This window comes from Primulina eburnea, chromosome 3 (genome assembly GCF_022965805.1).
Source record: "Primulina eburnea isolate SZY01 chromosome 3, ASM2296580v1, whole genome shotgun sequence".
In the NCBI taxonomy this organism is placed as follows: domain Eukaryota; kingdom Viridiplantae; phylum Streptophyta; class Magnoliopsida; order Lamiales; family Gesneriaceae; genus Primulina; species Primulina eburnea.
This window is the reverse complement of record NC_133103.1, coordinates 4,872,317-4,886,887: the sequence shown is the minus strand read 5'-3', so window position 1 is coordinate 4,886,887 and position 14,571 is coordinate 4,872,317. Positions and strand designations below refer to the sequence as shown.

Here is a 14,571-nt window from a genome sequence, read left to right as displayed (position 1 = left end):
AATAAGAGAAAATGGATAACAGTAATCTAAAGAAATGTTGGATTATTTAAAACAAATTAATGTATATTATACAATTGCTCATGTTACTTGTGGAAATTTTATTAACAATGTCAGTTACCGTTGCATGAAAAATCTATTTTATGACAATTTAGTTTTATATTAGAAGAACAAATGATACATAATGCAAAGACCGTGCATAAAACAGAGTTACCTACAAAGAGATTAGTTTGCAAAGATCCAAATCTAAATCCATTCTCCCAGTTACATTGAGAATGACACTTGAGAACAAAAATTCTGCAACTTAGGATTTAACCAGAACAATGTCGACATAATCTGAGCAGTGGGTTAATTTCTTCTTTTTTTGAAAAAATGTTTAGGACAATTTTTTTATATAATGAAAAAATATTAAGAAGATCTAAGTAACCAATCCCGTAATCTAGATGACTGAATGATAACATTCTCAAACGGTCACAGCCAAAGAAACACGAGACTTTCCCATTATTCCTGATCATTAATGCACTGAATCCACTTTGGAAACATGGTAGAATTGCGGCAAATACAACATTGGATCAAAAGAACCAAACCAGTGGAGACCTCCGATCAGTACAAACGCAGGACACTTCTCGCAACTGAGTGAGAATTATTCGGATTGAGGTCCATTCCCTCTCTTCGCCCAATCCCCATTGGCGGCAAGTAAATCCTAACGGCTCATTACCAGTACGGTTCAGAGAAAACCTCCCACTCCTACTCTTTTCCAACACATTTCCATATCCATTTTGAATACTGGATTTCCTAAAACTTTCCAATGGTGCATGATGAAAGAGATTAGAATTCCTCCAACTAACAGTGCTATTGCTCCTAAACACTATTCTCTCGACTCCATCTCTCCCATCTGCATTCCCTTCCCTGTTCAACTCCCTCCAAGACTCATAAAATGATCGCTCCAACCCATTAGTTCCACAATATCTCTCCTCATCCCCAAACTTGTTCGTGCCACAATGCTGGTTTATCAAGCCCCGTATTCTGATAAACTTTCCAAAAAACGACGTTCCTCCGTTCCGATCGCTACCGTTCCGTTCTACCAATAAAACGCCGCTATAACGCCAAAGAACAACGCTACAAAGCAATCACTGATTTGCCGAACTTTGCAACGTCAGTGACCGTTCCCGTTCCGAAACGGACGTTCTGGCCGCGACGGTGAACCATGGTTACAACCTCATCCTCAGTAGTGCAGTTCACTGTTATCGATGGCGGTTCTTCCACCGGAATTTTCATATCAGAGCGCTGTACATGTGCGGCTGGGGAATCTTCCATCAAAGAAACCATAGGCGGCACCATCCTTGGAAAAATCCTACCGAGCAAATGCCCATCCCATGAGGCTGGAGGTTCATCAAATGAATACCTCAAATCATCAAAGCTGATTCTGCCTGCATCAAGTGAAAACCTAGGATCCGTGTCACAGGACCTCCTCCCGAACCCATAGTTCGCAACCTCGGACTGAGTTTCTCTTAACTGCTTCGATATTGGTTTCTCCACAGGTAATGTAGGTAAGTTTTTGCCATTATTCTGCCGTTTGATCTTCTGCTTCCGCCTCAAGTTGTGCCATTTCTTCCTAAAAACGGAGGCAGCAGCCCAAAATCCTCTTCCAGAACTCTTCTTTTCCCGGGTGCCAATATTTAGATTATCCTTATTAAAATTCAAACTATTACTCATATTCAAAAATTCTGCTCCGATAATCTCGGAATTGATCACATTCTTTCACTATTATTTCTTAGATTCTCCATATGGGAATCTGGAACTGGAGTAATTTCATCTGTATCACCCTCCTCATCCACAAAACCAGCTTCTACATTTTCACGATCTTTGACACACTGCTCGTATTCAGGTTCCTCCAAAACATGCTTGTTCGCTATGCATGACTCATATAGGATGGTATTCTGGCTACGCTATGCGTGGTTTCTAGAGGTGGAAGCAGAGGGTATCGTTTTATCATCGTCATCAAGTGTGAAGAGTGATGAAAGAGTGTATCTCCCCCTAACGTCGCAAGATTTTCTCTGGGGTTCGAAAGAGAGGCCTAAAGATTCTTTCTTGGAGGCTGAGAATGACTTACTACGACGTAGTTGGGGCAAAACAGACGTGGGCTTGGAAAGTTTCGAAGAAGGTGGAGGACAGAAAAAGTTGACGTTTGTGGGCTTTGACGAAGAGGAGGTGAAGAGAGATTTGATGGCGGCTGCAGCGGAGGCGGAGGAGGGGCGGCGAGAAGACGAGGGAGTGTTGGGAGATGATTTATCTAGTATCGTGAGGCGCTCGCAGAGACAAGATGGACAAAATCCCGAGAATTGCTCATCGGGGTGGCGGTCACAGCTAAAGGAGGAAAGAGGGGGTTGTGGCGGTAGAGGCGGCGGCGCCATGGGGTCGGCGAAGGTGAGAATGGAGTTCATATCCATTTAAAACGGTAGTGAGCACCGCGGCAGGCGCTCATGCAAACACAATTCAATGCAGTAAAATAGTGCGGAAGAAGACTCGACAACGAAATTACATTCTCCATTTGTCTGTCTGGATTGGGAGCTTTGGATTTTTAAAGATTCTTTGACGAAAGGAAAAAAGAAAAAGCAAGATATCATGCCATCACCTGTGTCTGTGTGCGCCATTCTTAGATCGCTTTCTCTGCTCCAATTTATTTGCTTTTTCTTTTTCTTTTTCTCGGTTAGGGGTTTCTTTTTGTTTTGTGCTCTCTTTCTTCGATCTCTTTTGCATTTCCAGTTTCATCATTCATCCTGCCCTTTCCTTTTCACTTTACTCTTTAACTTATCATTGGTTTTTTTTAAATTTTATGCTTCCACACAGCCCAAAATATTGCGCTATTAGGTAACGTTTGGTTGGGGTGATTGGGTAGGATAGATAATTTTATCCTACTCTATCCGGAGTTTGGTTGGGGTGATTATTTAACCAAGTCAATCCCTCCTATGAATGCTTAGGTTATATTAGGTAGGTTAAAATAATACTTCCTCGCCCCCTAGGATTATTTATCCCACTCTTAATACCTCTTATTTTTCCAATTTTATCCTTCTCCTAAATTCAAACTCACCACCACTTCCCGCCTAAAATCAAACTTACCACCACTTCCCGCCACCGACTGTCGCCTCCACAACCGCCGCCGGCCGACCACCGGTCGACCGCCGACGGACCGCCAACCGTGGTCGAGCACCGGCCGACAGGCGATGGACCGCCGGCCGACAGCTGTTTAGCGACGGTTTGTAAAAAACCGTCGCAAATAGCGACGGTTTTTTTTCAAACGGTCGCTAAATGTCAAATTTTTTAGTAACTAAAATAATTCAAAACCAGATCGGCGGTTTTTAAAATCCGTCGCTAAGTTTCCGGAAACTGCCACCATTTCCGACCGGCAGCCGCCGTCGCGAAGTGGAAAGACAATTTCGTTTTTTCATCTAAAAATTCAAAATTATCCTACACTTAAAAATCTTACCAAACATAATATTATTTTACACCATATATTACAATCCTACCAAAATCATTTTCTTTATCATTTACGTATTAATCATTAATTTATCCTATCCTTCCAACCAAACGCAGCCTTAGTATTATACATCTCAACTCTCCCTTTTTTTATCTCGCTTTATCAATTTATTATTAAATTTGAATATATCATAGTAACTCACATCTGTATATTTGACACCAATTTTTTACAGCTTTACCGTTATTAACACCCAAAAAAAAATTACATTTACTGTTTCAACAGTAAATTTTTTTTATAACAATCGAAATATTATTTGAACTTGCTTTTACTAGTTCTCATAATTTAGAAATCACAGTTATTCACTTCTAAAATACCATAAATTGATAATTACAGGAAGGAATTATCCATGAAATGAGAATGACAAACAAAATAAAACAAAAATCAAAATTTTCCTTTCTGTTCATGGACGTGTTTCATGCCTGTTTTTGTTTGTTTAAAAAATTACGTGATTAAAGATTTTAGACAAATCTCTCCAATACTGTGTGGGCCAAATGTTGCCTCACTTGAGAGGGATTAAGAGCGAAACATTATTTTGTGTTTTTAACATCTTCAAGTAGCAGCACAGACACACATTATAATTTAGTGACTACTCATACTCTACGAGAAACAACTTGAATCGTGCTTGCTATAATATAGCTTTTAGCAAATGAATTAAGTAATCATGAAATCAATAGCACCCGTGCACTATAAATTTTCGTGGGAGTTAGTACATAATAAAATAATGTTGTCGAATATAATTATTGTTAATAATCACATAAAAAGGGATATCTAAATCTTATCCTCTGTATGTGCATGTTTCTAATTGGAGGCTTTCTGTTTCTTCGATTGTCAGACGAATTAGGCAGTACCATTAAATATTTCAATACGAGATGACTAGTGTTTAGAAGATAATTTAGTATAAATAATGAAAGTTGTAATAGAGAAATGAAGGGCAGAAATAAAGAAGAAATCCAAAGACAAATTGAACCTTAGAATTGATTTTTTATCCCATAAAAAAAGTTAGTTTAAAACAGAGCACTGTGTTGAGTAATAATATCCCACTATAATAGAAGCCTTCATTTTGGACCCAAAATGTCATCCAAGCCTAGAAAGGGAAAAGCACATGAAATAATATTCATAGTATTTTTCTGGAAATTTTTTTTGATGATAATACTTTTACACAGCTAACACTGAAGTCTCTTTTTATACACAATTAATTAAAGAATATAAATACTGAAAAGCCAAAGCGGGACATGGACAGACCCAATAATTTTTATGATCTCCAAAAAATGATTCGAAGGTTGAGTGAAGGAATGAATCCCAAAAAATAATCTATAGTTTGGCATGTTACTAAAGCTACCAATGCATACAAATGGTATGATTACGTGATTTTTAGGCAAAAAAATTTTGAGGATTTACAAATATCCCAAACAGATCTTTAGCTTATCATTATGCATGCACCTAGAGTTATTACATTATCATACGACATGATTCGAAGCAAGCAAGCAAAAAGCTTTTCCCGAAGTTTTTTACATAGAATTGCATGAAAATCATCACAAATAGTTAATTTCTTAGTGAAAGATCTGAGGAAAAGTAAAGAAGAGCCATGGCCATTTATTTCTCTTTCCATTTTTTCCATTTTTTTTTACATACATATACTTGAATTGGTGAAGGAGGGGGTAAAAGAATGTGTCCACCAATTTGTAAAGATTAAAAATTTGTTATCTTTTTGTTATAATTTGATGCTAGATTGAAATTTTTTTCTAAGCATGTTGAATGATGAATAGTCCCAATAAGACCTTCATAGGCTGGTTGGTTAATAGTTAGACACTGGAAAGATTAAAAAAAGTGCAAACTTTAGGCCCATAAAAGATACAAGAAGCCAAGTTGGTCCAATGATACTGATTGCACTAGTTTGAAACTCAGTGTTTTTTTGGGCAACAAACAAATAGCATGATTTTTGAGCTCTGCATTTCTCGCATGAAAATAGTCACATAAGCACCAAGACTCAACATTTGCCTAATATCACTAGAATAATTCCTAAGATTCGGATAAAGCTGAAGAACTGACCTGAGATTTTTAATTGGATAAGTTGCTGGCAGGCCGAAGTAATTTGGCTATTGCCTCAACTTTTCTTGCTATTGATGGAATCCTAACAGCCGCTTGATCAGTACATGACAGAAACTTCATGCCCTTTAATTTTTCCTTCCCAATATTGAAGTTTGCTAATTTGGAAAATGACTGAAGTGCATTCTCAGCTGCAGATTCCAAATCTTGCAAGGCATTTTCACATAAACTAACGGTTACAACTTCGTCGAGTTCGAGTTCACCAGCATCACATTTTTCCTCTTTGATACCCATGGCATTTGTTTTCAGTGGGATTTCAGAACCTGTAATCCTAGCAGGGATTTCGACAGGATAAGTTTGAGGAATATCACTTATTAACCTCAACATGGTAGGCGATCGATTTCCTGAATCCTGTAGACATGTTATAAATTTCAGAATGGTGTTATCAGTGATCCGCCATGAGAGCATATATGTTGCATTGATGGAGTGATATAAAAGCTCATACACAATTAAACGGAGTGCATTTCATGGCACTACACTAAGCTGGAAAGATTAATATTAGGTCCCAACAAGATACAAAGTTCTCGACAATAGAACAGAGAATAATTCCTTCGTTACCAATATATTCGCCTGTTTCCCAGAATCTGGCATGTGAAATCCATGAAGCAATGACGTTGAAGGTTTCGATGCCATAAAATTTGTAGTAGGCTCTTTGGTATCTAACAGGTATCCACGAGCTGAATCCCGGGCCTGCTTGTCAGCGGATATCTTTCTGCCTTCAAGAAGATCCCTTCGCACAAGAAATCGGGAAAAGTAGCTACTTCTAGCCGAGGACTTCCTTCTGTCTGTCTGAAAGAGAATTCTGATGCTTATGGCTACTCATTATAACTCAGGGGGTAGAAAAGGAAAGTATCTTTCGTTATAAATTTTACAAACCTTCATTTGTGCAGACAAGCTCCCAAAATTCACTTCAAAGAAGTCATTTTCTCGAGAATATGCCACGGAGGTAACAGCATCTGTATCAGCTTTCATCACTTGAAGGTTTTCTGAAGTTTTGGGGATGTCATCTGCGTGGCAAAAATATGGCTCGATAGTATCCAAATCTTTATTCTCCTCAAAAGGGGCATCCTTTGTATGTGAGAGCTTCATGCGCTTGCTAGCTTGAGTTGTAGCCATAACTTGATCTTGGGCTGCATTACATAATACTTGGTCATAAATTTTGAAGGCGGCTGTCAGATCAAATTATAAACTTCATCTATCTACTCGCTTAATTGCTTGAACGGACTTCTTTCATACCAAGTAATTAGTGATAGTTTACCAGAATATCTGGTTTTAACAAAGCAAATTTATGAATAACTGTAACACACTAATAGCAGAGTCTTACATGGGATGTTTGTTGAAGTTCCAGACACAATCACACCCTTAATTGCATCATTATTTTCAGGTGAATCTAATAACCCCATGCACACTGTATGAATGGTTAACCAGCGAGCATCCATTCCATGTCTGCTCAAGTCACACATACAAATGTAAGAGACATAAGAATAGCATAAACGTAAACCTAATAAAAAGTGCGGCTCACCTTAAAGTCTGTTGAGGACTTGGAGATCCTGGGATGCTATCTGTCTCTGATGAACTTGTTGACAAGGTTCCAGAAAAATTCTTGCCACCTTTTTTGGATGGACTTATTGATTCAAGACATGTAGAATCTTGTAATAAATTGCTCTCAACCAAGGAAGCAAGCTTTTGTGGTCCAATCTAAAAGCACACACAAGGGGATTATGATTGACTAACTATTAAATGGCTATAACATTCAAAACCATAGTTAACCTGCACTTTATGGGAAGCAAAATTTTATGTACGGTACTTATATGACACTGTTTCATAAAGCTTCGATAGTGGGCTATCTGTTGGAGCGTAGCTGAAGTTGTACCATTAAGACAAAGACATGAGCCAATGTTGTCTTAAAAAACCAGCCAAAGACTATCTTTAAGCAAACAAAATTTCGGGAAAACTTGGAACTCTGGTGTGCCATCAGCCATTCCATGATTTACCTTGGACGAATTGGAATCTATGTCTGCAGATATAGAATTTTTAATTATAACTTTAGATCGTGCCCATTTCGGAAGTCGAGATATGCTGAATCTAAAAGCTGCACTTTCAGGGCTAATACTTGGTTCAAAAAACAGTTCCTCGCAATTTTGGTTCTGATTTTCATTTGCACGGATTTCTTCTCTGTAGCTTTCCAACTTGTCATCCACTCGATATGATTTGATATGATTCATGGCCATTGGCTGATTGATGTTTTCTAGCGAATACTGAAAAAGTAACTCATTCGTTCGTTGCAGCATCCTTGATGTTAGAAGCGCTGGGAGTCTCCAAACAAATATACAACCATCAGCAGCAACCTGAAGTCACCGGCAAGTCAACAACAAACTCAAAACATCTGGATGTGGACACAAAATAAATATAGTTGGCGAACCAGAAAAGGCTGTACAACCTCTGTTCTTTATCAGAGATGAAAGTTTCCTCATGTTTCTGCATGAGTATTTTAAAGCAATAATAATCTTCTTGCATCAACACTTCTCATTCCAGGACCAAAGTAATTAAGCAAGTTGGCCACTGGATGAAAACTAGTCACAGACTGAAAGCACGAAACAGTCGACCATATTCCCATGAGCCATTACAGTTTTATCACCCGATGATGCCCAAAGGCAAATAAATTTAATTGACCATATATAGAATAAATACGAACACGTTACTCCTTTAATAAAAGAAATATATCTTACTAAAGTAACAATTTAACAGGAAAATTTAACTGAAGAAATAGAACTTGAAAAGCTATTTGATTTATGCTTTTGAAAACATTTAACCTTTTTCAGAAAGATTCAGCTACGTTAAATCATGCATCTTTGTTAATCTCTAAGCATGAGCGAGTTCTTTTATAAAAAGTTGATCTGCTAACCATTAGATAATCAATATAATAGAACAAAAATCAAAGATAAAAAAACTTACAGAAACAAGATGCTTGCAGTCAGATAAAAAGACAACGCCTGTTACGAGATCACCATGTCCTGTTGCACGTGCTACCATCTCCCCAGTTATATAGTCGTATATGCAGATACAACCATACGAATAAGAGCAAGCCAAATAACTGCAGCTTCCATCAGTAGTTACCTGCAAAAATAGTACAAGGTCTCTTGATGAAAATATCCCACTCTTCTGGTTAATATTGGTGTACCTTTATTGGATCCCCAATGTCTTCATTTTGTTTAAACGACTTAACAAGCCCTCCAGATTGGATATTAAAAGCTCTTATCTTCTTATCCTGTGAGAGTGTCATGGTGATCATCACAGAAAGCAAAATATAAGACATTTTGAATGGTAAGAATTCATTAATGTGGATTATATCCACATAATCAATGCTGATTACAAAGCTGATCATGAAATCTTTCAACATTAAAACTGACAGTGTGTGCCACATTACCTGTCCCACAGTAAGAGCGACCTTCATCTGAGAATCTACATCCATATCATAAATAGTTGAACTAGTTGAAATTCTGTGGCAGAGAGAAATATCATAATCCATATTACTCACGGATACATTATGAAGAACAAGGGACCTACAAGAGAAAACGAAATGTCATTTGATTAGGTGTACGCAGAAGATTCACCACTTATCAATTATATCATGTGCCACAGGCCACAGCTCAGGGTAGACAGGACATACTTTAAAATAATACATAAATATGTCTTCTATGTTCCCTAAGGTTGCGCTTCATGAATTTGATTTGGAGAAACGGATTTTATATGGGAATGATTTGAGTAAAAGACGTTCATTTTGGGTATATTTGAAATATATCCCAATTATTATTAGAATGTTTAACTCCACACATAGATGAATTAAAATTCACTTGAATTTTGTCCATCCGAATAAGTCGAGGAATATAAAATCATTGATAGATTTCAAATTTATCAATCCAACCACAACCAAAATTTTAATAACAACGTGATCTGAAAGAACTCACCTATCAGCACCACAACTCAGAATTTGGGAACCATCAGATGCTACCTTTACTGCAGTAACGGCAGATGAATGGCATTCAATACTCCCAATAAGATTAAAATTCCTGATTTAAGAGAAGGAGAATGAGATCATAATAAAAATGAGTGCAACATTCCAATTTTTTACAAAATAAACCTGTCGACATCGAATAGATGGACTGTTCCATCTCGTGCCCCAGAGGCAAGGAATACTCGACTTTCTGAATCTTCTATTGGAACGATGCTTTTCCAGCTTTCCAAATTAAAGCTCAAAGAAATGATTTCCGTGTCATGAGCATCCTACAGAAAAAACAAAAGATGATCGAAGCAATAAGATATTTGAAGGAAAAAAGGTAATGCAGGGTAAAGAGACTGTAGTGCTTTTATAACCCGTCTTTGTTTTTAATTTTTAAATGAATAAATTGACACTTAAGGCTACTTTAATACCTGAATGAAGGTATAATCATAAGTGTACAAATTAAAGACATGTAAATTTCCTCGGGAATCACCAGCTGCCAGGTGCTTTCCGTCTGAACTAACTGCCATTGAATGGAACCCTGGAGAGGGGGCACCGAATGCTACAGCATCACGTTCAAAAATTCCAGCACTCACTGCAATAAAGTTGTGAGAAAAGAGCATATCCCTGTAAATTTTATGATCTAGTAGAACTCAGAACAATTCCATCTAAAATTATCTAAAAAATTGCTGCTTACCCAAGCACGTGGTTTCCGTGGAGACATTTTCTGTGTCAATAGGCAAACTGTTTTTTGACGAGGCAGGTTGCAGTGCAAGATCCCACAACCTAATAGTGCCGTCGGTCGAGCATGTTGCAAAAGATAATCCACCAGAGCATCCTTTAACAGCACATGAGAGAGAAGGAACATGCATATTTTCGCATGGAACATTTTGTACTCCCCATATGCATCCGCTGTGTGAGACCAGAACACAACACCTAGTAGCCTGAGCAAGATACTTTGGTGTTACTGTGATCGAAATCACTCGCATAGGTACAAAACATTGGCTTCATGACTTATGTATTGGCAAATTATCGGCGACAAATGCAAGCAGAGCTATACTAATCTTGCAAAGTACCTTGTGTACGTCGCGGATATCCCATATGTAAAGGCTATGGTCATCATAAATTACCACTGCAAGATAAAACATCAATTGGAAGGCGGTTAAAAAATTTATCCCTCATTCAAGAAAAGTTAGCACTTGCCAAGCTTATCCAAAGTTGAAAATTGACAAGCAATGGCATCTGGAAGTTTGAGCTGATTTTGGAGTTCAACTTCTTCAATATCTGTTTTGCAGTCCGCAACATTTGACCCTCTGCATCTTCTGGCTTCAGTGTAACAAAGGCTGCCAGCATATTTAAGAGGATTGTTGCTAAATAATTTCACAACTCCGTTGTTGCATCCACAGGCAATGAAACTGTAGGATGTCGACAGTGTAAAACATTTCTCAACCTGATATTGGGGAGAAAATGAATACATGGCATGGAAAGTAAACAGAATTGAACATTAGTAATTCAAACAAAACTCGTTATTATAGATTTCCAGTTAGTATTTGATATATAAAATGAACCAATGATAAAATATCACATAATGAAATGTTCCATAGCATGACACATGGACAAATGCCGTTTTTACGAAAAACGATAGACATCAATAGTATAAGTCATGAGTTGTCCCCTGAAAACAAGATAGCAGAAATGTTGTGCTTTGACAGCCAACTCCTACCAATTTTTATTCAGTGAGTGCATGCACATCGGCTAAATTAATTACAGGAAAAAAGTGCTTTGCAAGAAGAGCGCTACAAATTAAACAATGAAACTTGACCACTATGGCCACAGCAGAGTATGTTGAATTGATTCTTTCAGGTCATTCTGTAGCCCAGGACTAGTTATAATAAGACGTCGTGTAATTAGTTATTATCTTATCCTTGGATGAAACTACTTGTACTACTACACTTTGGATTATGAAAACGGAGTTTCATTAAATGGCATCAGAGAGCTTCTAATAGACAAGGTTTTTTTCCGTTAAATGATTTTTTATATCGACAGCTTTTGACTTCTAAAAAAATGATAGGTGGATAAAACTACTTTAATTGATATCAAATTTAAGTACACTAACTAGTTACAAGACCTTACTACCTGTAATTCCACAGATTTGATGATTGATGAACCAGGATAAATGCTGCATAAAATTCCTATGAACAAAAGAGGAAGGAATAATTACAGCTGGAAAGAATGCTAATCTATTGGACATGCTATCTGCATATGGACTGTAAGCGCACTTATTTACCTTTATTTGTTAAAACATAGAAAGGTAGTTCACCAGCCTGAATATGATTTACAGAGCTATGACTGGTCTTGCAGGGAGATGCAACAGCAACAAATGACCCATCCTTGCAATGGCCAAGATCAAGTTTCTTATGCATGGTCAATGTCGCAGATCTAATACTTGCACGAGATCGTGCAGACCAGGCAATTTTCCAGTACTTCAAGTTATTCTCTCCAGCAGTGAGGAAGAATTTTGCATCTGATGAAAAGGCAATGGATGTAACAGTAGAAGAAAGTGAAGATTCTTTTACTTTTGCGACTAGAGTTTTTCTCTGCAAATCCCAGAGACAGATACATCCTTCACGAGAAAATCCAGCAGAGATTAGGTGTTTACCTGTAGAAATAAAGTACGGGATAAGAAAAGATAAGAACGATGAGTTTGTGGAGGATATCTAGAAAAACCCATTCAATTTGCAACGGCTTGACTGATGACTAACCAGCAGATGAAAGAGCCATGCATGCCACGCCATACTGATGGCCTTTTAGTTCACATAAAAGAGATAAGGTCGTGAGATCCCATATTAGCACTGTAGGTTGATGACCTGACTGCAACAACAAGCAAGTGAAAGTATGGAACATTACCAGTGAACTTCTTGGCTTGTTGCAATTTGCAAAGGGGCCCTTAGGAAATCTTAATGCATCGATCATATTCCATCCTAACCAATTAGCCATCGATTATCCACCAATGAAATCTTAATGTACTTGACAATGAAACTTTGTTCTGAAACAGTTTGAACTCATCATGGCGGTTTTCAAGCTTAAACTAATTTTCTCTGTCTTTGACATATAATTTGTGAGGTTCTGGATGGTAGTCCATCAAACAAATTGTTGGATAGATTTAAGAATTTTTCTCAAATAGTATCACTTGTTAAGTAAGCACATCGTAGCATCTTACATTCACCAAGTGTTTACATGATTCACTTGTTTTCACAAACTTGCCTCTTACACATACATTAGAAAACCGTTCTCAACAAAGATGCACTTGATAGAATCCTAAAAGGTAACAATACCATTATTGTTGACTGACTATGTAAATTCGTCCCATATACATTTTTTTATGTTAACTCGAAATTCTACAGCATAATAATATATTCAGGCCCAATTTCATCACCAAGCAATGTAGCTCAGTAAACTTCTAAATTCAGAACTGTCAATTGCACAGCCGTGGAGCCAAAGGTCGAGTAAGCATACCTCTCCAGCTGCAGCAACACTTGCATCATTGGATAAAGCGACACAGCTCAACGGTTTTGGCTTTCGATTAGACACCATGAGGTGAGATTGAGCTCCAGAATCGAGGTCATACAGGACCACAACACAACCTGCGACGTAGGCGAATTTTGAACTCGAAACGCTCGATGCCAGACCGTTCCCATTTTTGACAGTTAATCCAATTACTTCCTCCAGAAACAACTGCACACATCGGTGAAATAAAACAAAAAACCTTCAGAGAACATCCAAATTGAGAAAAAAATAAGAGATTTGGGGCATTCGAACAGAACAAACATTCGGAGGCGTGTGCGGCTTCTTATACTTTCGATTTCGTTTCGCGTTCATGTCACTGATTCAACTCAAAAAGCCTAGCTGCACGTTTTAATATGCATATGCGGGGAGAGAGATGACGCGGGAAATCAGTGCGAATTAAATATTGACTCGTGTACGTTACGAATTCTCGAAGCTAAATATTATGATTTTAGAAAAGTGATTATATTAATAACGAGTAGGTTTTTTGTGAACGAATCTTTATTGTGAGACTGTTTACTCTATCGATATTCACAATAAAAATAATACGATTCGTGAGACAGTCTTACACAAATTTTTCTCATTAGTAATTGTGGAAGATTGAGAAAATTAAAATATAATGCACAAGTTTTTCTCATTAATAATTGTGGAAGATTGAGAAAATTAAAATATAATGGAGCAAGTCTCTTGTGAGGCTATCTCACATATCTTTATCTATGAGACGGAACAATCTTATCGATATTCATAATAAAAAGTAATATTTTTTTGCATAAAAATAAATATATTTTTTTGGATGACCAATAAGAGATTTGTCTTACAAAATACGACCCGTGAGACCGTCTCACGTAAGTTTTTGTATATATAATGATTTCTTAGTGCTCTCTTTTTTAGAGACTGTGAGCACTTTGAAGTATTTGAAATTATGAGATTTCAAAACAAAATTGATAGTTGATAAGATTTGATCTGAAATCTTTGCTAAATTAAAGATATTTAATGAGATTTAATCTAGTGATAACTATTTTAAATTCTGTATTTCTCAAAAAATTTACATCAATTTTTTTCAAACTTCAGAATGTCATGATTTATTTTGTTTGTATTTTTCTTTTCATTTTTTTATTGTAATTCAAATTAAAATTGAAGTCCAGTCGTTGTTTTTTAGTTCATAATTTCAAATTTGTAGTTTTGTTCTTATTAAATTTTTGTAATTATGTTGTGATCGTAATTTAAATATAATCAATTCAAATCACAAAGAGAATCAGTACTTATAAATGTATATTGATATATTTTAAAATAAAATAAGAATCAGTATTTATAAATGCTTATCGATCGATATATTTTAAAATAAAAATAAGCTCGCGATTTCGAG

General features: G+C 36.9%; 1 protein-coding gene and 1 pseudogene across 1 annotated transcript; both read right to left on the bottom strand.

The window, feature by feature from the left end:
• Positions 1-148: 148 nt before the first annotated feature.
• On the bottom strand, positions 149-2,860 carry LOC140825601 (protein OCTOPUS-like; annotated as a pseudogene).
• Positions 2,861-4,580: 1,720 nt separating this feature from the next.
• On the bottom strand, positions 4,581-13,594 carry LOC140825600 (uncharacterized). The gene is made up of 20 exons (XM_073187475.1): positions 13,461-13,594; positions 13,158-13,376; positions 12,404-12,512; positions 11,929-12,300; positions 11,778-11,833; positions 10,845-11,091; positions 10,718-10,773; positions 10,339-10,585; positions 10,073-10,236; positions 9,783-9,925; positions 9,610-9,711; positions 9,069-9,204; positions 8,823-8,909; positions 8,597-8,758; positions 7,636-7,989; positions 7,164-7,339; positions 6,966-7,087; positions 6,518-6,771; positions 6,200-6,430; positions 4,581-5,992 (listed from the first exon to the last, which is right to left on the bottom strand). The coding sequence occupies exons 1-20, from the start codon at positions 13,518-13,520 to the stop codon at positions 5,594-5,596; spliced, it is 3,696 nt and encodes a 1,231-aa protein (XP_073043576.1). The 5' UTR covers positions 13,521-13,594; the 3' UTR covers positions 4,581-5,593.
• Between the last annotated feature and the right edge of the window lie 977 nt (positions 13,595-14,571).